General features: G+C 39.9%; 1 protein-coding gene and 1 long non-coding RNA gene across 4 annotated transcripts in view; one reads left to right on the forward strand and one right to left on the reverse strand.

Annotated features, from left to right (window-relative positions):
* The window catches only part of LOC121276910, a 144881-nt gene that overhangs the window by 40056 nt on the left and 78994 nt on the right, over positions 1 to 25831 (forward strand). The window contains exons 4-8 of one of the 3 annotated variants that reach the window (XM_041185556.1): positions 1255 to 1367; positions 2048 to 2144; positions 8053 to 8323; positions 10616 to 10747; positions 23472 to 24253. In XM_041185556.1, coding sequence (XP_041041490.1) covers positions 1255 to 1367; positions 2048 to 2144; positions 8053 to 8323; positions 10616 to 10747; positions 23472 to 24253 — 1395 coding nt within the window. The remainder of the gene's footprint in view (positions 1 to 1254; positions 1368 to 2047; positions 2145 to 8052; positions 8324 to 10615; positions 10748 to 23471; positions 24254 to 25831) is intronic. The other 2 variants (XM_041185555.1, XM_041185557.1) reach the window with 2 other exon arrangements.
* The window catches only part of LOC121276912, a 66209-nt gene continuing 46972 nt past the window's right edge, over positions 6595 to 25831 (reverse strand). Inside the window, exon 2 of the long non-coding RNA XR_005942749.1 lies at positions 6595 to 8223. This is a non-coding gene — a long non-coding RNA (uncharacterized LOC121276912). The remainder of the gene's footprint in view (positions 8224 to 25831) is intronic.

The following is a 25831-nucleotide window of genomic DNA, read 5'->3' on the forward strand; positions in this document are numbered from 1 at the left end:
GGGCCCACAGCCTTTGCAGTGCTTTCAGCTGTTTCTTGATATCACATGGAGTGAATTGAATTGGCTGAAGATTAGCATCAGTGTGCATCAGGACTTCCGGAGGAGGCCGAGATGGATCATCCACTTGACAGTTCTGGCTGAAGATTGTAGCAAATGCTTCAGCCTTAACTTTCATACTGATGTGCTGGGCTCCTCCATCAATGAGGATAGGGATATTTGCAGAGTCTGCTCCTTCAGTGAGTTGTTTAAGTGTCCACCAACATTTACAACTGGATATGGCAGGACTGCAGAGCTTAGATCTGATCTGTCGGTTGTGGGTTCGCTTAGCGCTCTCTCACATATGCTGTTTGGCAGGGAAGTAGTCCTGTGTTATAGCTTCACCAGGTTGACACCTCATTTTTAGGTATGCCTTTTTGAAACTTTGTAGCAGTTTGATACAACTGAGTGGCTTGCTAGGTCATTTCAGGGGGCATTTAAGAGTCGCGCACATTGCTGTGGTTCTGGAGTCAGATGTAGGTCAGACCAGGTAAGCACAACAGATTTCCTTCCCAAAAGGACATTAGTGAAGCAGATGGGTTTTCACAACAATTGACAATGGTTTCATGGTCATCATTAGACTTTAAATTCCATATTTTTGTTGAATTCAAAGTCTACCATCTGCAGTGGTGGGATTTGAACCCAGGCCCCCACAGCGTTATACTAGGTCCAGCGATACCACTACACAATCATCTCCCCATCATGGCCCATCTTTAGATTTAAGAATTTGCTTGGGTACTTGCAGACAGCTGGCCTTTAACCTCCATCTGGAAATGCAGTGGAAAAAAGACTGCTGTCATCCTCACTCTAGATTTTGGAAGTCACCTTTACGCTATGTATCTAAGACACCCCAAAGAGCTGATTTTTGTCGCAAAGGACTGTTTGTTTTTATATTTTTTATTTGCTTTGCAGAATCCTATTTCTGCCAGTGAAATGCCTTGAAGCATGCAACTTCTTTATGATGGTGCTGCCATATCCAACTATGACCATCAATTATTAAGAAATCTTCAAACTGCAACAGACTCTATTAACCTGAATACCACACTATACGTTTAGTGTGATGTATTAAGTTGAGAAATTTGTTTTTGTCCATGCTGTAGCCACATTGCTGCAGCATAGCTGGCTACTGTTATAATCCTTCGTGTTTGAATTTGGGCCTTGTTAGGAAAGATTGAAAAAAAAATAATTTACAGGTATTAATTCTTAACCATTTTTCAGACAGTATTAATAACAGTGGTTCACAGCTGGATTCTACATCCCACTTTGAAATCCAGTTTTCAAAAAGGAGAAACCCAGTCAAAGAATCTCCAAAGGATCTTCAGGGTAAAAAGGTGACTAGATTCATTACTTCTTTAAAAAAAAATCTTAAATGGTTTCTGCATCACTAATTCCTGATTTTTCTCTCATCTCTTACTTATCTTTCATTGGATTTCTATATTGTGTGATTGCTATGTTATTTTCTCCAACATGGTAAAGTTGTAGATTATGTTTAGGATTGCTATTTTATTAGGAGATGGAGGAATCTTTTTGGCACTCATTGTCAACATCCAAGATTTTAGGACCAGGCACACACAGTTAATCGCACTGTGAAAGCTTCCAATGTATCTTAGTTCCAATCCTCTGTTATGTTTCCTGCAGCACTTATCCATATTAGCACCTGTATAATATGTTTTATGCACTGTGCCTACTCTGAATTGGGTTGATATTATTCGGCTAATTTTAGCTAACCAACAGGGTAATAAGACCTTAATTCCAGCAATTTTGGTTGGATTTAAGCCTAAATCCCAGAGGTGAAAGGACGGTCTCATGCCTTTCGCTGCTTGTCCTTTTAGTCCAACTATAATGAGACTCATCTTCTGTTAGTGTACCAAACAAAACCCACCTTGCTTTCCTCAAAGTTAGGCCATGTGTGGCGCAATGATTGAAAATGAAGGTCAGGATACTTGTGAAATGTACTTAACAAAGGAGAGTTTTTAATATATATTTAAAAAAAAAAACATTTTCCTCCTAGAAATCATCTGCTGCCAGATCACAGTTGCAACTACCTGAAAATAACCAATCTTGTCATGTTAAAGAATCTTTCACAGCCAAAAGGAAGGAAAACAATGGTTTGTACCCTTTGCTTCATGTTGTCCTTTTGTAACAATGTTAGCTCAGCAGTTTATTGCTTTTACTGGATTGATAGGTAGAGTTTGCAGGATATAAACTGGAGAGGGAAACTTAATTAGTCAGTCATATTCAAACTGAACTTTTAAAAAATTTTATGGTCAGATATTCAAAATACAACAAGTCCTAGTTAGTCTTTTGTGGAATATGAAAAGGAACTCCTGTTCAAAGTAAATTGTCTGTTTGAGGAATTGGTTTGAAATCACTTAAGGATAGATTAAGTAGGCTCTAACAATTATTTGTGTTGCAAAGAGTTAGGTGAAAGAATGTAAATTACATAGCTCTTAACTTTTTAAAGAAGTTTGCTTGATATTTTAAACTTAGTTTTAATGCAATACTATACAAATTTTGAAGATAGAGTGCATACTTAGAGGCATAAGTCTAGCAGCTAATAGAAATGACTGGACCGGGTTTCCTGTTTGTCTCTTGAATATGTTATCAAAAACTTGCCTAGGTCTAAAAGCAAGGATGGCATGTTTGCAGATGTCTAAGTTGAGACTTGTGTGTGACAAATAAGAACTGGAATAATCTCGGACAAAGGAGAAACCCAAAAGCTTAAAACCGGTAAGACAGAGGGCATAATTGAAAATTATAAGACCATAAGACATAGGAGCAGAAATTAGGCGATTCGGCCCAGCGAGTCTGCTCCGCCATTCAATCATGGCTGATAAGTTTCTCAACCCCATTCTCCCACCTTCTCCCCGTAACCTTTGATCCCGTTACCAATCAAGAACCTATCCATCTCACTCTTTAAATACACTCAATGACCTGGCCTCCACAGCCTTCTGTGGCAATGAATTCCATAGATTCACCACTCTCTGGCTAAAGAAGTTTCTCCTCATCTCTGTTCTAAAACCTTTGCTCTGAGGCTGTGCCCTCGGGTCTTAGTCTCTCCTACTAATGGAAACATCTTCCCCACGTCCACGCTATCCAGGCCTTTCAGTATTCTGTAAGTTTCAATCAGATCCCTCCTCATCCTTCTAAACTTCATCGAGTATAGATCCAGAGTCCTCATATGTTAAGCCTTTCATTCCTGGGATTGTTCTCGTGAACCTCCTCTGGACCCTTTCCAGGGCCAGAGCATCCTTCCTGAGATACGGGGCCCAAAATTGCTCACAATATTCTAAATGTGGTCTGACCAGAGCCTTATAAAGCCTCAGCAGCACATCCCTGCTTTTATATTCTAACCCTCTCGAAATAAATGCCAACATTGCATTTGCCTTCCTAACTCCGATTCAACCTACAAGTTAACCTTAAGAGAATCCTGGACTAGGACTCCCAAGTCCCTTTGCACTTCAGATTTCTGAATTCTCTCCCCACTTAGAAAATAATCTATGCCTCTATTCTTCCTACCAAAGTGCATGACTTCTCACTTCCCCACGTTGTATTCCATCTGCCACTTCTTTGTCCATTTCCCTAACCTGTCCAAATCCTTCTGCAGCCTCCCTGCCTCCTCTATACTACCTGTCCCTCCACCTATCTTTGTATCATCTGCAAACTTAGCCAGGATGCCCTGAGTTCCTTCGTCTAGATCATTACTGTATAAAGTGAAAAGTCGTGGTCCCAACACTGACCCCTGCGGAACTCCACTAGTCACTGGCCGCCATCCTGAGAAGGACCCCCTTATCCCCACTCTCTGCCTCCTGCCAGACAGCCAATCTTCTATCCATGCTAGTACCTTGCCTCTAACACCATGGGCTCTTATCTTTCTGAGCAGCTTCCTGTGCGGCACCTTGTCAAAGGCCTTCTGGAAGTCCAAGTAGAAAACATCCATTGGCTCTCCTTTGTCTAACCTACTTGTTACCTCCTCAAAGAATTCTAGCGGATTTGTCAGGCATGACCTCCCCTTGATGAAACCATGCTGACTTTGCCCTATTTTACCATGCACTTCAAAGTATTCTGAAATCTCATCCTTAATAATGGACTCTCAAATCTTACCAACGACCGGGGTCAGGCTAATCAGCCTGTAATTTCCCGTCTTTTGCCTCACTCCCTTCTTAAACAGGGGGGTTACATTAGCGATTTTCCAGTCCTCTGGGACCCTCCCTGACTCCAATGATTCCTGAAAGATCACCACTAAAGCCTCCACTATCGCTTCAGCTATCTCCTTCAGAACTCTGTAATCCATCTGGTCTAGGTTGTTTATCCACCTTCAGACCTTTCAGTTTTCCTAGCACCTTCTCCTTGGTATTGGCCACCAAACTCACCTCTGCCCCCCGACTCTCTTGAACTTTGGGGATGTTACTCGTGTCTTCCACCGTGAAGACTGACGCAAAGTACCTATTCAGTTCCTCCGCCATTTCTTTGTTCCCCACTACTACTTCTCCAGCGCCATTTTTCAGCGGCCCAGTGTCCACTTTTGTCTCTCTCTTACCCTTTATATATCTAAAAAAAACTCTTGCAATCTTCTTTTATATTACTGGCTAGTTTACCCTCATATTTAAACTTCTCCCTCCTTATTTCTTTTTTATTTGTCCTCTGTTGGTCTTTGTAGGCTTCCCAATCCCCTGGTTTCCCACTGCTCTTCGCCGCATTGTATGTTTTCTCTTTAGCTTTTATGCTGTCCCTGACTTCTCTGGTCAGTTATGGTTGCCTCGTCCTCCCTTTAGTATGCTTCTTCTTCCTAGGGATGAATTTTTGCTGTGTCTCCCAATTTACTCCCAGAAACTCCTGCCATTATTGTTCCACTGTCTTTCCTGCTAGGCTCATCTCCCAGTCAATTCTGGCCAGCTCCTCCCTCATGCCTCTGTAATTGCCTTTATTCAACTGTAATACTGTTACATCTGATTCTAGCTTTTTCCTCTCAAATTGCAGGGTAAATTCTATCATATTATGGTCACTTCCTCCTAAGGGTTCCTTCACCTTAAGCTCCCTTATCAAATCTGCCTCATTACACATCACTAAATCTAGAATTGCCTGTTCCCTAGTGGGCTCCACCACAAGCTGCTCCAAAAAGCCATCTCGTAGACATTCCACAAATTCCTTTTCTTGGGATCCACTAATAACCTGATTTTCCCAGTCTACCTGCATATTGAAATCCACCATGATCACTATAACCTTGCCTTTCTTACACGCCTTTTCTATCTCCTGGTGTATCTTGTGCCCCACATCCTGATTATTGTTCGGAGGCCTGTAGATAACTCCCATTATGGTTTTTTTACCTTTACGGTTCCTCAACTCTACCCACACACCTTCTACATCATCTGACCCTACATTGTTTCTTGCTATCGATTTAATTTCATTTCTTACTAACAAAGCAACCCCACCCCCTCTGCCAACCTGCCTATCTTTTCGATAGGATGTGTATCCTTGGATATTTAGCTCCCAGTCCTGATCCCCTTGCAGCCATGTCTCTGTGATGCCCACCACATCATGCCTGCCAATTTCGATCTGCACCACAAGCTCATTTATCTTATTACGTATATTGCGTGCATTCAGATTCAACACCTTCAGTCCTGTATTTCCTGTCCCCTTTCTCATTGTCATCCCTTTATCTGATGTGCTTGAAGTTAGATTCCTAGCCCTTTCCAAACACTCTGTCCTATTTTGTGTTCTGGACACTTTAATAGCCTTTCCTGGGTCTCCTTTCTTCAGTTTTTTCATAATTTTCCATGAAATTGAATCCCCCCCCCCGCCCCCCCAACACACACACACACACACACACACACGCACACAAACACACTAACCTGCTGCTTTATTTCCCATTAGTCATACTTCTTGGAGTTTTACCTCTTTCCCCCCCCCCCCCCCCCCCAACACTTTCCAGTTGACCACCCTATTTACCCTTTTCGCTAAAACGTTGGTCCCAGATCGGTTCAGGTGGAGACTGTCCCAACGGTACAGATCCCTCCTGTTCCAATACTGATGCCAGTGCCCCACGAAATGGAACCCCTCTTTCCCGCACCACTCCTTTAGCCACAAAATTAGTTTAAAAAAAGTGAACTTGGAACAGAATAAACAGAAAAAAGAATGTTTAAAGTAATGTATGGTCAGATCTTTGGTTTTTATGTTGGAAGATTTTTCAGGTTCACTGTCATTCACTACTCCTATAAGTGGAGTTCATGACCCCTAGGATCCAGAGCTTGCCTTAAACTTCCCAATGAGTGAGTCAATGATAGTGAGAACTAGGAATAGGATGGTACTGGAAATATATATTTATTAAAAATAAACAGTTTTATTCAAAAGTTGATGAAATGCAAATCAGGTGCTGTAAGCTGTAATGTCTCAAATGTTATGGACAGGAGAGAGACAGGCAAACTGTGCTTAATTCCTCTCACCACCTGCCTGTAAGCAGAAAGTGTTTTGAATTATTTTTAAAGTATGCGGTTGCATGTTTTACCAAACCCTTGATTTGTGTGATCCAATTTAATAATCACCCGCAGCAAACTCTCATTATGATGAACTCAGAAGGTTAGTTTATTTTACATTCAAAACCTGGGGGAGGAGTGTTTGCAACTTCGCACTCTACCACACGCACACGTGTGCACACACACTAAAGTTGGGGGAATAATAAGAAAAGGAGTTTTACAACAATGGATAGTAACAGTATAAGAACCACAGAAATGAATATTAGTTCACATGATTTCCAGAGTCAGAGCCCAATGAGGAATTCTTTCATGTAGGATTTGAGTTCAGCTGGCTGAAGCCCGGAATTGTAGAATTCACTTCACAGTTGGTGCTGATACTGCAAGATGAAGTAGGTACATAAGACTGGGTTGCTTCTGCAGGTGATGGTAGGGAATCTTCCAGCAGTGACAAACTTGGGGAGAGACTGTTGTTTTGCTGGAGTTCTCATTCTTGGTGGATCACCAGTTGAATGTTAAACAGCAGACTGCGTGTGAGGCTAAAGATGTAATGTTAAAATTGTTCAACATGGCAAGAGGCTTGGGTCATGTGACATCTTCCCATATTGGTTATTTGAGCTTAACAATCAGTTTCTGTGCTTCTGGCCAGAATTCCATTGTTTCTCCTCAGGAGAGAGACTGGTGGTTATTAGCATCTATTCCAGTATAATGGTTACGATCGATTTCTCTCTTTTGTGATAGTTCTGATTGGGGAACCAGTTCACCTGCACTTCCTCTGCTTTCGTTGATTACAAGAGGTCTGTACAATAAGATGTGAAATTCCACAGATTGAGTGAGAAATTCTTTTGTTCTTGTAACTCCTGGTGGTAGCTTCCAGAACAAAAGGCCAACCTTATGGTCACATGACTTGAAGCAGCCATCCTTTTTGGTTCAGCAGAAAATCCATTTTAAAAATTAGCAATGAGAAAGTTTTCAACATTGTGTTGAATTTCTTTTAATGTTGGAGGAACCCAACATAAAGCACTCTCTTTAAGCAATGTAGCACATTGACAAGGCAGATAATTCAATTGCAAATAAGAGGTTAATCTTTAGAAGGGCGAATTAACGTGTGGAATGAAATTTAGTGTGTTGAAAGAACATTTTTAATTTTCCTTTTTTAAGCTGTATCATTGCATAAACTTTGATATGTTTGAGTATTTTTCTGTTGACAATGCCATTTGTTGTTTGTCTTTAAATCATAACTGAAGTCATTGCCTCACACATGCTGCTGGTAAGTGTGCTGCTGCTGTGGTTTTTAGTGATTGCTGGTAACGATAAGTAGCTGTTGCCCTGTGTAATGTGCCTTTTTGCATCCACCAGTCAGTCTTGGTGCTTTACAGATTAAAAAAAATAGATGGTCCAAATTGTTTGGTGAAAATTGAAATGGAATTTATTTTTTTAATTAAATCTGGAATTTTTTGTTTTCCAACGGCTGTTTGTATAATTTCTACAAGGTGTTTGTATAATTTCTACAAGGATGATCATTTTCTTTGCTTTTTCTTTGAAGGTTGTTGCATTTCAAATAAACAAATGGAGTCTCGGCTAGTACCAATAGCTTTTGATGATGAAAAAGCCAGTGTACGTGGTTGTGGTGATGGTGATGATGGAAGAGACTTCATTGATGAAGCAGAAGAGCTCATTGCAGTGAAGGACCTAGTGCCAGAGGCAGATAAGTCCCCTATGGAAAAATTTGGGATTACTTATAATGCAGAAACATCAGTTATAAACTCAACTCCAAATGTTTCAAGCTTATCGCAAGAACCTAAACCAAAAATGAGGTATAAAAGCTGGTGGCTTAGTTTGAGTAGAATGATAGTTCTTAGACTTGGGCAATATCAACAGTCAGTAGTAAATCTTCTAACCTTCCAATGTCAACTCATTCTTCAGAGAAAATAGAGATGTATTTTTATTTTACAGGATAGAAAGTCAAGCAGCTTACAAATTGTATACTTTTCTATATACTTTGTGGAACAGTTTACTTCATCACAGAATCACAGTGCAGAAGAGGCCCATCAAGTCTGTACCGACACATGAGAAACACCTGACCTACCTACCTAATTCCATTTACCAGCACTTGGCTCATAGCCTTGAATGTTATGACGTGCCAACTGCTCATCCAGATTCTTTTTAAAGGATGTGGGGCAACCTGCCTCCACCACCCTCCCAGGCAGTGCATTCCAGATCATTACCACCCTCTGGATAAAAAAGGTTTTTCCTCACATCCCCCCTCACCTTGAACTTGTGTGCTCCATGACTGACCCTTCAACTAAGGGGAACAGCTGCTCCCTATCCACCCTGTCCATGCCCCTCATAATCTTGTACACCTCGATCTGGTTGCCCCTCAGTCTTCTCTGCTCCAACAAAAACAACCCAAGTCTCTCCAGCCTCTCTTCGTAACTTAAATGTTTCATCCCAGGCAACATCCTGGTGAATCTCCTCTGCACCCCCTCCAGTGCAATCACATCCTTCCTATAATGTGGTGACCAGAGCCGCACACAGTACTCCAGCTGTGGCCTCAACAAGGTTCTATACAACTCCAACATGACCTCTCTACTTTTGTAATCTATGCCTCAATTGATAAAGGCAAGTGTCCCAAATGCCTTTTTCACCACACCGCTAACATGCCCCTCCGCCTTCAGAGATCTGTGGACACACACGCCAAGGTCTCTTTGTTCCTCAGAACTTCCTAGTGTCATGCTGTTCATTGAATACTTCCTTGTCAAATTACTCCTTCCAAAGTGTATCACCTCACACTTTTCAGGGTTAAATTCCATCTGCCAATTATCTGCCCATTTGACCATCCCATCTATATCTTCCTGTAGCTCAAGAATCTCAACCTCACTGCTAACCACCCGGCCAATCTTTGTGTCACCTGAAAACTTACTAATCCTACCCCCCACATAGTCATCTATGTTGTTTATATAAATGACGAATAATAGGGGACTCAGCACAGATCCCTGTGGTACGCCACTAGACACGGGCTTCCAGTCACTAAAGCATCCTTCTGTCATCACCCTCTGTCTCCTACAACTAAGCCAATTTTGAATCCACCTTATCAAATTACCCTGAATCCCATGTGCATTTGCCTTCTTTATAAGTCTCCCATGTGGGACCTTGTCAAAGGCTTTGCTGAAATCCATATAAACTACATCAACTGCACTACCCTCATCTACACACCTGGTCACCTCCTTAAAAAATTCAGTCAAATTTGTTAGGCATGACTTCCCTCTGACAAAACCATGCTGACTATCCCTGATCAAACCTTGCCTCTCCAAGTGGAGATAGATTGTCTCCTTCAGAATTTTCTCTAATAGTTTCCCTACCACTGACGTAAGACGCACTGGCCTGTACTTCCCTGGCTTATCTCTACAACTCTTCTTAAATAACGGAACCACATTAGCTGTTCTCCAGTCCTCTGGCACCTCCCCTGTGGCCAGAGAGGAATTAAAAATTTGGGTCAGAATCCTTCGATCTCCTCCCTTGCCTCCCTCAGCAATCTGGGACACAAATCATCTGGACCTGGAGATTTGTCCACTTTTAAGCCTGCCCACACCTCCAATATCTTGTCACTCCCTAGATCAATTTGCTCAAGAACCTCGCAGTCTCTCTCCCTGAGTTCGATACCTTCATCCTCATTCTCTTAGGTGAAGACGAATGTGAAGTATTTGTTCAACACTCTACCGATGTCCTCTGGCTCCACCCACAGATTGCCCTTTTGGGCCCTACTCTTTCCTTGGTTATCCTCTTCTCATTGATATACATAGAATATCTTGGGATTTTCCCTACTTTTACCATCCAGAGCTTTTTCATATCCCCTCTTTGCTCTCGTAATTGCTTTCTTAAGCTCCACCCTGCACTTTCTGTACTCCGCTAATGCCTCTGCTGATTTGCTCCCCTTGTACCTGCTAAAAGCCTTTTTTCCTTCTCATAATACCCTGAATACCAGCTATATCACTCTGTAAAGCTGGTAACTCAAAAGGCATTACTTCTTTAAAAACTCTTGTTTCCTTTTGCCTGTTTTCTGAAGTTTATATCATGCTGAGCCTGGTATACCAAATTATGTTTTGCAGGCTTTGTTTTAACACTAGTCTAACACCTGTAGTGCTGAGGAGTCCTCTGGCAGCAATCAAAGAAAAGAATATAGCCCCATCCACTTCAGGTGTTGAAAAACATAAGACTTCGTTCAACAGTTTTGGAAAGAAGTAAGCTTGTCTTTAAATGTTTAGACTCTCACTATGATTTTTACTCCATTGTGCCGAAAACATTGGCTGGTTCCATCAACACTAAGTGGCCTTCAGGAGGCTGTTCAACTTTGAGGACCATTACAGCTAAACTGAATCCTATTCTCCTCTTGACTAAAGTAAGGGTCACTGGACAGTGGTGAGGATAGGAACTGTGGCTTATTTATTTTCCCCTCAATAATCCAGAGGTGTTGAGGCTACTGATAGCACCATGACTGCTCCCCTGGCTGACACCAAAGCTGCTTTTTAAAAAAAACAGGTGGAAAGGCAGAATGCCACCATGGCTGCACAAGGTAAAGAAGATAAGGTAAGTCAGGATGTTAGCAATTCCATGACACCAAGCTTGGATTTCAAAAGCCTTGAGATTTTAACTGGCAAAAAAGCAGCTAGATCAGGAGCTCTATAGTTGAGGTCCTGAGAATGAATAAGTTGTAGTAAAGGTTATAAGCTGACTTCCACAATTTGATGCAAGCAGCAGAGATCTGCAGTCTTATAGCCTGTGATTTTTCCATTTGTGAAACTTAATAGATAGTAAACCTTTTGACTGCACAACTTAGCTCTGAAGTGCACTTCCTGTAAGTGTACATCTCAGTGCCTGATCAAAGAATTGGAAGATAGTGACAAACTTCAGGAGGATATGAACAGATAAGTGATAGATTAAGTTTAACGCAAAGTGTGAAGTGATACATTTTGCTTGGAAGTGTGTTATGACCACCGCTGGTGTTAATTGTTGCACAAACCAAATCCCAGAGGGAAACACTGCTTATGAGCCATACCCTTTTTTTTGTAATCTGAAAACGAGAAAATAGTGTACTGATCTCAACATTAAGAGGTCCAGTACCACTTTTGGGATTTAAAAAAATTAAAAGTAAAAGTTTTATTAACAAGACTAAAAGAAAACTTGAGTACACAAGATTGCAGTTGCACAATTCAGGCTAGTCTTACAAAACATTCCCCAAAACGACACCCTACTTGGTCAAACCCACAAATAAACACCTCCAGGCAACACTCCTTTATAGCTGTTAACTATAAAAAATCTAGTAATATTACACAAGGCAAACTGCTGTAGCTTCAATTAAAGCATACCGCATGACCTCTACCTCCTTCCACTCTGCATTGGAATGCACTTCAGAATAAAACTGCTTGTTGCAGCCCAAGACTTTTCTGGCTTGACTGGATGGCTGATTCAAACATCATCCTCTGCCAGCCCAGAGCTCCAGCTATAGCTCAACAGCCCAAACAGCTCCAAATATGTCTATTCTAAACTTTCCATGCAAACTCTAAAATACCTTTTCCCCCCTTTCATCTCAGATTCCATTGTTCTCACACCTCTTTGAAACTCTTATTCTTCCAAATGTAAAATCTTTTATGTCTGTGTACAAGGTGTACAAAGGGCCTCTTCTGCACTGTGTGATTCTGTCTCTATCTTGCCTTTGCTTTCGGGTGAATAAAATATAATATCCCCACTACTATTTACCTATGGAACTCCTGCGAGATGCAAACATGTTCCTTTGTACCTCTGACTCCCCTTTGATATTCAAGTAAACTCTCAACTTATTTAAAAATGCAAATCTTAGATCCAACCTATTTAGTTGTGCCTCAAACGTAACACCCCTTTCCTTTCAATGGTTTAAATTCCCCAGACAACCTAACTGCTATTAATCTCTTGCCCTGCTTAATTAAATCATACACATATACACACCCCTGACCCCCACAGCCGCCTTCAAAATTTAAAAAAAAAATCCATTCTCCCAAGAGTAAGGAGAGGCAATATGAACTAAGTGGTATAATTTTAAAGGAGGTGCAGGTATGGAGTGATGTAGAGGTGTATATACATAAATCTTTGAAGGTGACAGGAAAGGCTGTTGGCCATGTCCCCTCTAACTTCTGTTTGCAGTGGGTGGCTGGCTTGTTGAATTGTGCACACTTTAGGAAGGATATGAAGGCCTTGGAGAGAGTGCAGAAGAGATTTACTGCCATAGTACCAGGGATGACGGGCTTCAGTATTATGGAGAGACTGGTGAAGCTGAGGTTGTTCTTCCTAGAACCAAGAAGGTTAAGGGAAGTTTGTTAGAGCTATTAGGAACATAGCACGAGTTGGCTATTTAGCCCTCGAGTCTGTCCGCCAGTCAATGAGACCGTGGCTAATCTGTGACCTAACTTCGTATATATGCTTTTGCCTCATACACCTTAATATATTTAATTTTTAGTTCTGGGAAGTTTAAAGTTTAATTGTAGAATATGGAATAAGTGAAACTAAAGCAGCTTGAAGACTATTACGCTTAAAAAGTTGGGACCATGTTGGCTTAAGGGGTTAACAGCTAGAAAGATAAGATTATAAAACAGCAGTGGGCTTACTTAGCTGGGCAATTGGAGCAGAGGTGTCTACACTGCTTGCAAAGAAATACAGCCCAAAGAGTTGGTTTGTTTTTGGAGTTAGAGCTGCAATTGATTTAAAAAGATTCAGTGAGCCCTGGAAGGCTACATTGTTAAGTAGATGGGTGGAGCTTAAAGTTCTAGGGTTTCAATTTATCTGTGTATTCTGCAGATGGGTATAAGGCAATACCGGAAAAGCGCCATTGTTTGCAGGCTCCATGCAACAAAAGTGTTGCTGTTAGCTGGCTCTGTGTAGTTGGGGCTCAGGAGAAGCCCTGGGGAGTTGAGAAGTAGGGAGAAGGTCACTGGCTCTGTGCTGGTTGGGGTTAGGGTTCAGGAGAAGCCCCGGGACCCATTTATAGCTTGCTGTAGCTGGGGAGATTGGAACTTGGTGAAATCTAGAAGCAGTGCCAGCCCATTGAAGTTAGCCAGCTATTAAAGACCTGAAATTGCACCAGCCAGTAGAGGCTGGATTGCAGACTCAGAAATCCAGGAGAGCAGAGTCTTGGGAGACAAGATTGAAACCCTGGGAGGTGTGCAATCGCTGAGCAGGTCCAAGTTGGATTAGCTTTGAAAGATTCAGAGATTTGATCTTCGGAAGTGAAAAGTTTGGAGTCCCTCATGAGACAGATTTAATGAGATTGGCTGGCTTGGTGTTTGCTGATGTCTCGGTGGGCTGCTGAGAAATCCGTGGGATCTTTCTTGGTTACATTTGCTATTTATTGTACAGTGTGGTGTGCTAGCTCACGTACCTCATAATGTCTGAATGTTAAGAGTGTAAGATAGATATTGTAAATGGTTTTTATCTTTTCGACCTTGTATCGTAAAGTTTATTTTTGTTTGTTCAAAACTTGAGGAATTTTGCGGCTTTATTCTCTTAGCAAGTGTCTTGAATATCAAACTTTGTCTACTTTAAACAAAATGTAATTGGTCCCTAACCAGATTGCACCAAAATCTAGGGGGTCAGGTCAAGGATCATAACACAAGATAAATCGTTCCTGAGGTGTGGTGTCCAGAACAACACTCAGTATTCCAGGTGTGCTCTAACCTGGGTATTGTATAGCAGCAGCATTACTTCAACCCTCTTGTATTTCTAGTCCTCTAAATATAAATGCCAGGATTCCATTAGCCTTTTTGATTATTTCCTGCCTCTCTCTATGACATTTTAAAGCTCTATGTACCTGGACCCCGAAAACTTCTTGGATCTCCAGTGTTGGTAGCTTTTCATTAATTAGGAAGCACCTTGATTTATCCTTTTACCTAGATTGAAATCCATTTGCCACAGTTTGCCCATTCATTTGATCTGTCAATATCTCTCTGTAATGCTAGACTTCCGCTTACACTGCTTACAATAGCGCCTATCTCTGAGTCATCAGCAAACTTGCATATGCAACTTTCCATCCCATCATCTAAGTCATTCTGAACCTAGTGAATCATTGAGGCCCCAACACAGATCTTGGCAGAACACCACTTGTCACGTTCTGACAGTTAGAGTACCTGTTCATTATCCTTACTCACTGTTTCCTGTTGCCAGGTCAATTTTTGCCTTCAATTCATGAAGCTGTTATGCTTTAAAGTTATCAGCTTTAGATAACAGTCTCTTACGATAAAGAGTCATGTGGACTCAAATGTTAACTTTGTTTATCTCTCCACAGATGCTGCCAGACCTGCTGAGTTTTTCCAGCATTTTTTGTTTTTATTTAAGTCTCTTATGGTTTTGTCAAATGCCTTCTGTAAGTCTATATAAATAACATGCATAAGGCTTCCCCTCTCTGCTACTTTAGTCTTCTCTTCAAAAAAAAAATTAGTCAAATTCATCAGGCATGGCCTGCCCTTTACAGATTCACATTGGTTCTCTATGATCAGTTCAAAATGTCGTTGTTTTCAATTTTTAGTTGTCGACTCTAGTAATTTCCTGACAACAGATGATACGCTAATGGTCTATAATTCTTTGGTTTTCTTCTGTCACGTTTTTTAAATAGTGGAGTGATATGCAATTTTACTATCTAATGGAACTGTTTGTGATCGAGAGAACTTTGGGAGATTATATTTGGTTGTCTGCAATTTCTCGCCTTCTTCCTCTAAACCCCTGGAGTGGAAATCTTCTGGTCCTGGGAATTTGTTGTTTTGTAACGCTATTAACTTCTCCATTATTGTTAATCTTGCCTACATTAATTTGCCAAGTTCCTGACCCAGGTTCAATCATCATTTCCTTGGAATGTCTGGCATGCTGACTTCTGCTTCTACTTTAAAAACTGAAGCAAAGTAATTATTTAATAGGTCCTTATTTTCACCGACAACACCATACTTAAGTTTTGAAGGGGCCCACCTTAATTCTGGCCACTCTCTTCTTCCAAGTTTCTTTTTGTTGTCCTTTTTTATAGCTTTTGCAGTCTGCTTTGTCACCCTTTGCTGTTTCTTTGTATGTTTCCCATTTGCCAAGATTTTTTTGTTTTTTCTTTGTTTTCTCTTACCTCTAGTTGTCCATGGCTCTCTATTTTGGCAAAGAGGACACTTGCCCTTTAGGGGCAGGGTTGTCAATTGTGATTAACTGTATTCTTAGAGGTTTCATCACTTGCTCCAGGCATTAGTTAGCCAACCCATCCATCCTTATGACCCACTTACTTCCTACGACAATTGGAAAATGAAAAACTCATCATCCAATTAGCTGATGCTTCAGTTTCAGCCAGCCTTTCTCTCACATTTTCAACATTTTTATAGCAGGTAAATAGAAATGCTCAAAGAAAATGACAAAAAGTATATAGTTTTTAACGTCCTGTTGATTTTTCTCCAGGTTGTACACAGCATGTCCTGGAGTTTGATCTTCAATTCCTGGAGATTCCAGGCCAATCTTGGAGGTTTGGCAAACCCATTTAGAGATAGTCAAAATCATTAGTCTCTCAGGAGTAAATAAGGATAAACTATTTCCAGTTAACCAGAGGGCACAGATTTAAGGTGATTGCCGAAAGAACCAGAGGTGACATAAGGAAACCTTTTTTTTAATGCTGTGTTGAATCTGCAATGCACTGCCTGAAAAAATGGTGGAAATAAATTCACTGTAACAATTAAAAGGGAATTGGATAGATACTTGAATTGAAAGAGATAACAAAGATATGAAAAAGACCAGAATTGATGGAAGTTAGTATTACTAAAACAATAGTGCTGGAGAAATTAATGGAACTGAAAGCAATGTCTGAACAACTTCCTCACTAGGCACTTAGCAGGTACCACCAAAAATATACTGCTTCTTCCAACAGTCCACCATCTCTGATCCAAAAGTACATGATGTGTGAAAGAAACAAAATATGCAGAATTTTGTCTTCGTCTTCTGTCCTCTCTTCAGTTCTGTTGCTGTGGTATTAATTGTACAGGCTTGCATGCTACTTTGTTTTCACCTAAACTTTATTTCTCACGTCCTTTTAAATTCATTTTCAATCTTTTTATATTTCTTTCTCTCCCTGTTGAAGTTAATTTTTCTGTGCTGCAGAAATCATTAGCAGGAGGGTGAAGACAACTTATTCTTCAGTCTCCGTTGCTTTCCAAGCCCCTGTTTCCCAGTCTCCATCTCACCCCATTTCCTGTCATCTCCTCTGTTCCCTATCTTTTTTCTCCTACCCCAGCCCCAGCCACCTCCCCAAAATATCCCAAGTTTCCAGCCTCCATGTGCTGAAATTTAAACGTTCCGGACACCTGCTGGTCCCAGCTCTCTGTGACAGTGAGCATGACCTCACCGGTCTGGAGCTTGTAAATTATACAGAGCAGTCTAGTACAACTGGCACTTGAGTGAATAAGGGGAAGTAGAACAGTGTCCCAGAGTTCCAGCATATAGACAGACTGCAGTACTGATGCACGTGTGCAAACTGATGATACAAAACTTTGCTCCTGAGTTGTCAGCAGCAGTGCTTGGGAATCCCTCAATTTTTGGAGAGTACAGTGGAAACCAGAAGGCTTGGGAACCCTAAGCTGACCTGGAAAAACAAATGAATTCCGTTCTCATCTTTCTAACTTGGATTTCATTTATTTCATTTGGATATTAAACAAAATAACTTCAGAATCTTGTATATTTCAATGAGATTGCCTCTCCTTTTAAACTCCAGAGAATATAATCCAAATTTACTCAGCCTCTCATCATAGGACAACCGTCTCATCTCAAGAACCAATTTAGTGAACCTTCTGCTGTTCTGCCTAGAATGCAAGTATATCCTTTCCTAATTGCGGAGACCAAAACTGCACACAGTACTGTAGATTGATCTCACCAAAACACCATACAATTACAGCAGAATTTCTTTATTCCTGTGCTCCAATCCCCTTGCAATAAAGGCCAACAAGCTATTTGCTTTTCTAATAGCTTGCTGTACTTGCATGCTAAAATTCTGTTTTTCGTACGAGCACACCCGAGTCTCTTTGAACAGCAACACTTACAAGTTTCTCACTTTTTAAAAAATATTCTGCTTTTCTATTCCTACAATCAAAGTGAATAACTTCGCACTTCCCTACATTATACTCTATTTGCCATCTTGTTGCCTACTCACTTAAGCTTAAGATTATAAATAGCTGAAATCCCAGCCCTGATCCTTGCAGCATTCCACTATTGACTGCCTGCCAAATTGAAAATGCTCCATTTATGCCCACTTTCTTCTTTCTGTCCATTAACCAATCGTCTACCCATGCTAATGTATTACTCCCAACTCCATGAGCCCTTATCTTGCCTATCAACCTTTTATGTGGCACGTTATTGAATGCCTTTTGGAAAGCCAGGTATACTACATCTAATGGTTCCCCTTTATCTAGCCTACTAGTTACATCCTCAAAAAACTCTAATAAATTTGCAAACAGGATTTCTCTTTAGTAAAACAATATTGACTTGTTCTAATTATATAATGCTTTTCTAAGTGCATTGTTAAGGCTTCCTTAAGAATAGATTCCATCATTTTCCCAACGACTGATGTTAGGCTAACTGGCCAGTAGTTCACTGTTTTCTCTCTCCTTCCTTTCTTGAAAAGCAATGTAACATTTGCTAGCTTCCAATCTGAGGGGACTGGGGCCGAATCCAATGAATCTTGGAAAATCATTGCTAGTGCATCCATCATCCCTACAGCTATCTCATTTAGAATCCTAGGGGGAAGGCCATCAGGTCCCAAAGATTTGTTGGATTTTAGTCCCTTACGTTTCTCCAATACTTTTTCTGTGCTTATATTAATTTTCTCACTCTTTTTAGCCCTGGGTTACTGTCAACCTCTGGTATGCAACTTGTGTCTTGTACTGTAAAGACAGACACAATATATTTGTTCAATGCCTCCACTATTTCCTCATTCCCCACGATAATTCATCCTGCCTCTGCTTCTAAGGGACCAACATTTACTTTAGCTTCTCTTTTCCATTTTATATACTTTTGCTCTTACAGTCTTATTATATTTCAGGCTAGTTCTCATTCTATTTTTTCTTTTTGTTAACAACTTCTTGGAGGCCCATTGCTGGTTTCTAAAACACTCCCAAGCCTCAGACTTGCTTTTTTTTGCAAGATTGTAAGCCTTCTCTTTCAACTGAATACTATCCTTAGCTTCCCGAGTGAGCCACAGATGGGTCTTTCTTACTGAGTTTTTCTTTTTCAGTGGAATGTATTTTTGTTGAACATTTTGAATTGTTTCTTTAAATGTCTCCCACTGTTCATTTACCACTATACCTTTTAGTCTATTTGCCCAATTAACCTTGGCCAGTTCTCCATTCATACATAAGTAGTTGGCTTTATTTAAGTTTAAGATTCTTGTTTGTGATTGGAGTATGTCATTTAACATACAGGCTACAAGCCAAGTGCTGGAAAATGGGACTAGAATAGATAGGTGCTTGATGGCCGGCATGGACAGGATGGGCCGAAGGGCCTGTTTCTTTGCTGTATAACTTTCTATGACACTGAAAATTGTTGATGTGAGATTTATGTTTGTATTTTGTGCTGTTTGGGACTATTTTTCTATGAAAAATAAACAATTTGTGGATTAATTTGCTATGGTAGCCTTTCAACACACCCGGCTGCATTTTTGAAGAAATTAAAGTTTTACGTGTGAATTTCTGTTGTGAGCTACTTTATGTTGTGATGTCACATTCTTTCCAACATGATAGTAAGAATGTTTGAACATTGTCCAGTTGGCGAGTCAGTCTAGGTAGAAATAAGAAATAGCAAGGGAAAGAAGTCTCTGGTGGAAGTAATCTATAGGTCCCCAAACAGTGGTTCAGTAGGGCACTGTATAAACCAGGAAATACTGGGAGCATGTAAGAAAGGCACGGCAACAATCGTGGGTGATTTTAATATGCATGGACTAATCAAATTGGCAAGGGTAGCCTCGAGGGAGAGTTCATAGAGTGTATTAGAGATTGTTTCTTGGAGCAATATGTTGTGGAACTAATTAGGGAACAGGCTAATCTGGATTTGGTTTTGTGTAATAAGATGGGATTAATTAATGATCTCATAGTAAAGGATCCTCTAGGGAAGAGTGATCATAGCATGCTAGAATTTCAAGCTCAGTTTGAGAGCGAGAAACTTGAGTCCCACACTAGTGTTCTAGAGTTAAACAAAGGTAACTACATAGGCATGAGGGCACATTTGGCCCTAGTGGACTGGGCAGGAAGACTACAAGGTAGGACAGTTAATGAACAGTGGCAAATATTTAAGGAGTTATTCAATTCCTCCCAAGTAAAATAGATTCCAAAGAAGAAGAAAGATGGTAAGAGGGGGAAAGAAGCAAGGAAGTTAAAGATAACATAAAGGCAAAAACTAAGGCATACCAAATTGCAATGGTCAGTGGCAGGCTGGAAAATTGCAAAACTTTTAAAGATCAACAAAGGATTACTAAAAAAAACAATAGTGAAAATAAATTATGAAAGAAAACTAGAGCAAAATGTAAAAACTGATAGCAAAAGCTTCTACAAGTATATAAAAGGAAAGAGTGTAGCTAAATTGAATGTTGGTCCCTTGGAGGATGAGACTGGGGAGTTATCATTGGGGAACGCAGAAATGGTAGAGATGCTTAATCAATATTTTGCCTCAGTTTTCACGGTGGAGGACACTGGTACCACCCCAATAGTAATAGGTAGTGCAGAGGATAGAGAGAAGGAGGAACTTAGAACAATCACCATCACTAGAGAAAAAGTACTGAGCAAACTGTTGGGATTAAAGGGTGACAAGTCCCCAGGACCTGATGGCCTACATCCCAGGGTCTTAAAGGAAGTGGCAGCAGAGATGGTGGAAGCATTGGCTATAATATTCAAAAATTCCCTGGATTCTGGAAGGGTTCCAGTAGATTGGAAAAATGCTAATATAATGCCCTTATTCAAAAAGGGTGAAGGCAGAAAGTAGGAAACTATAGACCAGTTAGTTTAACGCCTGTCATTGGGAAATTGTTGGAATCCATTATTAAGGAAGTAATAATGGGGCATTTGGAAAGTCAAATGCAATCCATCAGAGTCAGCATGGTTTTATGAAGAGTAAATCATGTTTGACTAATTTGCTAGAGTTCTTTGGAGATGTGACAAGCAAAGTGGATAATGGGGATCCTGTAGATGTAGTATATCTGGACTTCCAGAAAGCCTTTGATAAGGTGCCGCACAAAAGATTAATACACAAGATAAGATCACACGGAGTTAGGGGTAATAGATTAGCTTGGATAGAGGATTGGCTAACCAATAGAAAGCAGAATCGGGATAAATGGGTCTTTTTCTGGATGGCAAGCTGTAACTAGTGGGTTGCCACACGGTTCAGTCCTTGGGCCCCAACTATTTACAATCTATATTAATGACTTGGATTCAGGGATAGAAGCTATAGCTAAATTTGCAGATGACAGCAAAATAGGTGGGAAAGTAAGTTGCAATGAAGAAATAAGAAATTTACAAATGGATATGGACAGTTTAGGTGAATGGACCAAAATTTGGCAGATGGAGTTTAACGTGGAAAAGTGTGAGGTTATCCATTTTGGTCAGAAGAATAAAAAGGCGACTTATTATTTAAATGGAAAGAAACTTCAGAATGCTTGAGTGCAAAGGGATCTGGGTGTCCTTGTGCATGAATCGCTGAAAGCTAGTATGCAGGTACAGCAGGTAATAAGGAAGGCAAATGGAATTTTCGCATTTATTGCTAAAGGAATAGAGTTGCAACTGTACAAGGCATTGGTGAGACCTCACCTGGAGTACTGTACATAGTTTTGGTCCCCTTACTTGAGGAAGGATGTAGTTGCATTGGAGGTGGTTCACTAGATCAATTCCAGAAGTGTGGGGCTTGTCTTATGAGGAGAGATTGAGCAGTTTAGGCCTATACTCGTGAGAGTTTAGAAGGATGAGAGGAGATCTAATTGGGGTATATAAGATGCTAAAGGGGATAGACAAAGTAGATGTGGAGTGGATGTTTCCCCTTGTGGGGCATTCTAGAATGAGAGGCCATTGGTTTAGGCTAAGGGGTGGTAGATTTAAATCAGAGATGAGGAGGAATTACTTTTCTCAAAGGCTCGTGAATCTGTGGAATTCACTGCTTCAGAGTGCAGTGGATGCCGGGATGCTGAATAAATTTAAGGAGGAGTTAGATAGATTTTTAATTAGTAACAGGTTGAAAGGTTATTGGGAGAGAGCGGGAAATTGGAGTTGAGGCTGAAATGAGATCAGCCATGATCGTATTGAATGGTGGGGCAGGCTCAAGGGGCTGAATTGCCTACTCCTGCTTCTAGTTCTTATGTTTTCACTTCCACATGCTAAGTGAGGAACACATCCAAACACTGCTGCAGTTAATTCACTTGGTTTTGTTGTCATGTAATACTTAATGCTGTGCCCCTCTAAGTAGGGAATTCAAAGCAAGTCATCATCTGAATCAGTCATCAGAACTTGGGAAGAATTTCCGAAAGTCTAGCTTTTAAACTCTGAATTCTTTATAGTAGAGTGTTTCAGATGTTGTTACTGTTAAATTTTTGTGTCTTTATAAACCACCTTATGCTATATAACTTCAGCTCTCATTTTTCACATCACCCTCATCTTAAACGTTTGCGAGTGTTCTATGCTTACCTTGAATTTTCACAGTGGTTTTTGTAATGTGCCTGGAAAATGAACTGCATAGCTTTTTACAGTTTGATATTGCTGTTATATACCAGATATCTAATGCCTTCATAATTTGAAAGTAGTAGAGCATTGCAAAATCTTGTTCAGTGTTTAAAATTGGCAAATTTATTCAATAAGTAAGGATGCAAATAATCTAACAGATATAACGTGGAATTATGATAGAATGCTTTTACCTCCATCAATAGATTGCAAGTTTGCAACTCAAGTAAATCAAAAGTAATTCCATCCATTATATTTTTAAACACGATATTTCTTTTTAAAAAAAAAATTAAACTTGCTATTCCGAACTCTAGTTCGGAGTTTTCTCCCACCAACCCTTAATTTTTGAGAACACTCAGAGACTTTACTCATAGACTGTATCCAACTGTCCTTAAAGACAACCTTTGGAAAAACTCCTGATTTAAACCTATCCTTGCTTTTATGCCCTGGTGCATCTTGCATTTTGGATTGCTGACTTCTCTGATTCAAAAAGCAGCTGTCAATCAAGTGCAAATTAATTAATTTTGAAGCCTGCGTTTATTTGAAAATTGGTGTTATGTTTTCTCAAAGGAGACCATAATACCTCACAACATTGCATCGAGATAGACTAGGTGCATGACTGACTGTTAAAATGCTGCTGTGTAACCATCCTCCTTTCAAGATAGAGACTACAATAACAGCAACAACTTGCAGTTGCAAAGAATAACATTTCAAGGTGCTTCACAGTAGTCTAGTCAGACAAAAATGGTTACCAGGCTGAAAGAGGAGATATTGGCAGAGTTTTGAAAACTTGATCAAAGAGATTGGTTTTGTGGAGGACAGAGATGTAGAGAGGTTCAGAAAACAGAAACTAATATTTTTTGTAACCATTACATTCAAATATAAAATTGACAATGGGGAAGCATTTGACCCTGAGTGATAATTGAGAACATTATGCACAATTGTTTTGCACAGAAACTGGACCCTGGACTGAATATGTTCTGGCCAAAGACCCCTTGTTGCCTTGTGAAAGAATTTTAATGCTAATTCAATGACTGGAAGAAAGTCAAAAACTAGTGCTTGAAAATTAAGTGAAATAAAACCATTAGTTCAAGTGTCATGGTCCTTCTGCCCATGATCTGTAACAAAAGAAAGACTAGTTTAATAAACAGAATAAAGTCAGAATTTTTTTGAGGCAGGGATTGAGCATTTATATGAGTATCAAAAGAACTGGGTTATGGTATCTAATTTAATCCAGTTTCTCACATTCCTTTCACAGACCTGTTCTTTTTGTAATGCCACCATCAGCACAAGTTGCACCTGGTATTTCAGCCCCCAAGTGTAATGACTTTGAATTTGAATTGATGGAAAAGGAGAGCTTCAGTTTTGAGTCACAGATTACTATACCAAGGAAGACCCCAGTTTTAAGCCACAAGCCAAATAAGCAGGAAAACAAATCTGCCTCAAACATAAAGGAAGTAGTAAAGAAAGGAAAACATAAGAAAATGGCAGGAAAAGAAGTTGCTGTCACAGATGAAAAGCAAGACAAATTACTAAGTGAACCAATGCTCTTTCTTAAACAGTTGGAGGACAAAGAAAGTTCCAAAGCGAGCAAACCAGTCAAACCAGAAGAAGTTGGCAGAAGGTCTGATGGACTTCCCTTGAAGAATAATATGGCAGAACTGCAGGAAGAGTTACAAAATGAACATTCATCTACCTCTAAACTACCTTTCACTCCCAAACAAAAAACAAAATTAGGACCTAAAAACCAAAAGTCAGGAAAAAAATATGCTGCAATTGAGGGCAGCAGAGATGAACGTGAGGCATTCCAGGAAGAGCCACAGTTATGTGTTTTAGAAAAAGCAAAAGGAATGGAAAAGTCCAAAGTATCTAAGCAGGGTGCAGTAAAGAACTCTGTAAAATCTGATAGTTCCTCCAATTTATCCAAAGCAAGCAATGGAAAAACATCCTTAAGAATTTTGTACACAGAATCTGAAACTCCAGACAAAAAGAAAGTGGTCAACCAAACAATGTCATTAGGTAATCATTTTATATTTATTCTAAAGCAGCATTTAATTGCTGACTCTCTCCTGCATAGAAGTAATTCAAATATAGCATGTGAGCTAACCTGATCAAAATGACTTTACTGTGAATCTTTGTTTAAAACACAAACAGCTGTGTGCTCCCGCATCATCAGTGAATCAGCTCAATCAGTACTTGGTGCCATATCTGGTCCGAGCATTCTGAAGATTGAATACTGAAACATGTGCTCCTGCTCCTCCTACATAGTTGACAGTAAATAATAAACATCTTTGAAACAAAATGGAAACAAACTCAATTCCACACCAAAGTCAATTCCTACCAACCATTAACCAAACTTTAAATGCTGATGATGGTTGCATCAGATGATGTCCTTGTCATCATCTAAATTAAGAAATTATTTTCACTCATAACAATTAAGTTATTTTCAGGCTTTATCCAGCATAAGCTGTTGTTATCCATGTCTTTTATCCCGTGTGACCTGTTCATTACATATCTTTTTCTCCAGTTAAGGAGACCTGCATAATTTTTTTTGTTCAACTTTTTAAAAAGAAATTTGTTGCAAATTACGAGTTTTAAAAATGAAATACTGATTTATTCTTCACTAAAATCAGAAGTCAATTTGAAATAGGTGAATCCTGAGGAAGATGTGGGCAACACATTAAAGCCACAATGATGAGCAGCAGTTGGAGCCCAGAATTGCCAACACTTGAGTCCTGAAATCTACAAAAGTTATTTTAATCCTGATGATTAAACACAGTTTTCGAAGGGTTGAATTTCCTGTATGAATCATAAGCATTGAAAGAAAATCCTGCAAATTATGGAGCTTGGGACTTTTTGTTGGATCAACGAGTTGTTAAATCTGACTTTCCCAGCCATGCTAAGACCATGACCAAAGGAAAACCCAAGGATAACCAAGCTATCTTCCTTTCGTATAGATAACTGTCAATATCAATTACAATATTTTTCAGTGCTAGCCTTCAGCTGGAACAATTTATTCTAATTCCCCTTTCCTTTTCTCTATACATATTTTTGTTCTTCCTTTTTGGAAAATTGTGAGAAACCAGTGCTAATCAGTACCGATAGTATTGTTCACAGAGGAACGTCAGCTAGTTTTATATCCCTTAAATGTAGCAGTAAATCACCTTCAGAAGACTTGACCAGAAAATCCCTGACAGAATTGTGTAGCCCTCCTAACAATAGTACTCAAGCCTTCATCAGTCAAATGGCTGAATTTGCCCAAGTTGTTTCAGTAGTAGCCCTTGTAGTTCTAATGTTAGTGTACGGGATTAGTAGTAGTTCTAACAGTATGTAGCTGTAGCAGTAGCCTGAAGTAGCTGGATTCAATTTAGAACTTTTGGAAGTCTATATCATCTTTTCTACACAGTATATTTTTATTAAGAGAACACTCTTTCACCTCTGTCCCCTATCCCAGCAATTCTTTTCACTTAAAGCTTATGAAAAACCATATCAAAAGCCAGCATAGCTGGTGGTTAGCTGATTCCTTATATTAATTTGGTTATTTTCAAACGAATTGATGAACAAAATGGTGGCTGATATCAAAAGGATGTGGAAGGA

The sequence above is a fragment of the Carcharodon carcharias genome, chromosome 4 (assembly GCF_017639515.1).
Source record: "Carcharodon carcharias isolate sCarCar2 chromosome 4, sCarCar2.pri, whole genome shotgun sequence".
Taxonomy (NCBI): Eukaryota; Metazoa; Chordata; class Chondrichthyes; order Lamniformes; family Lamnidae; genus Carcharodon; species Carcharodon carcharias.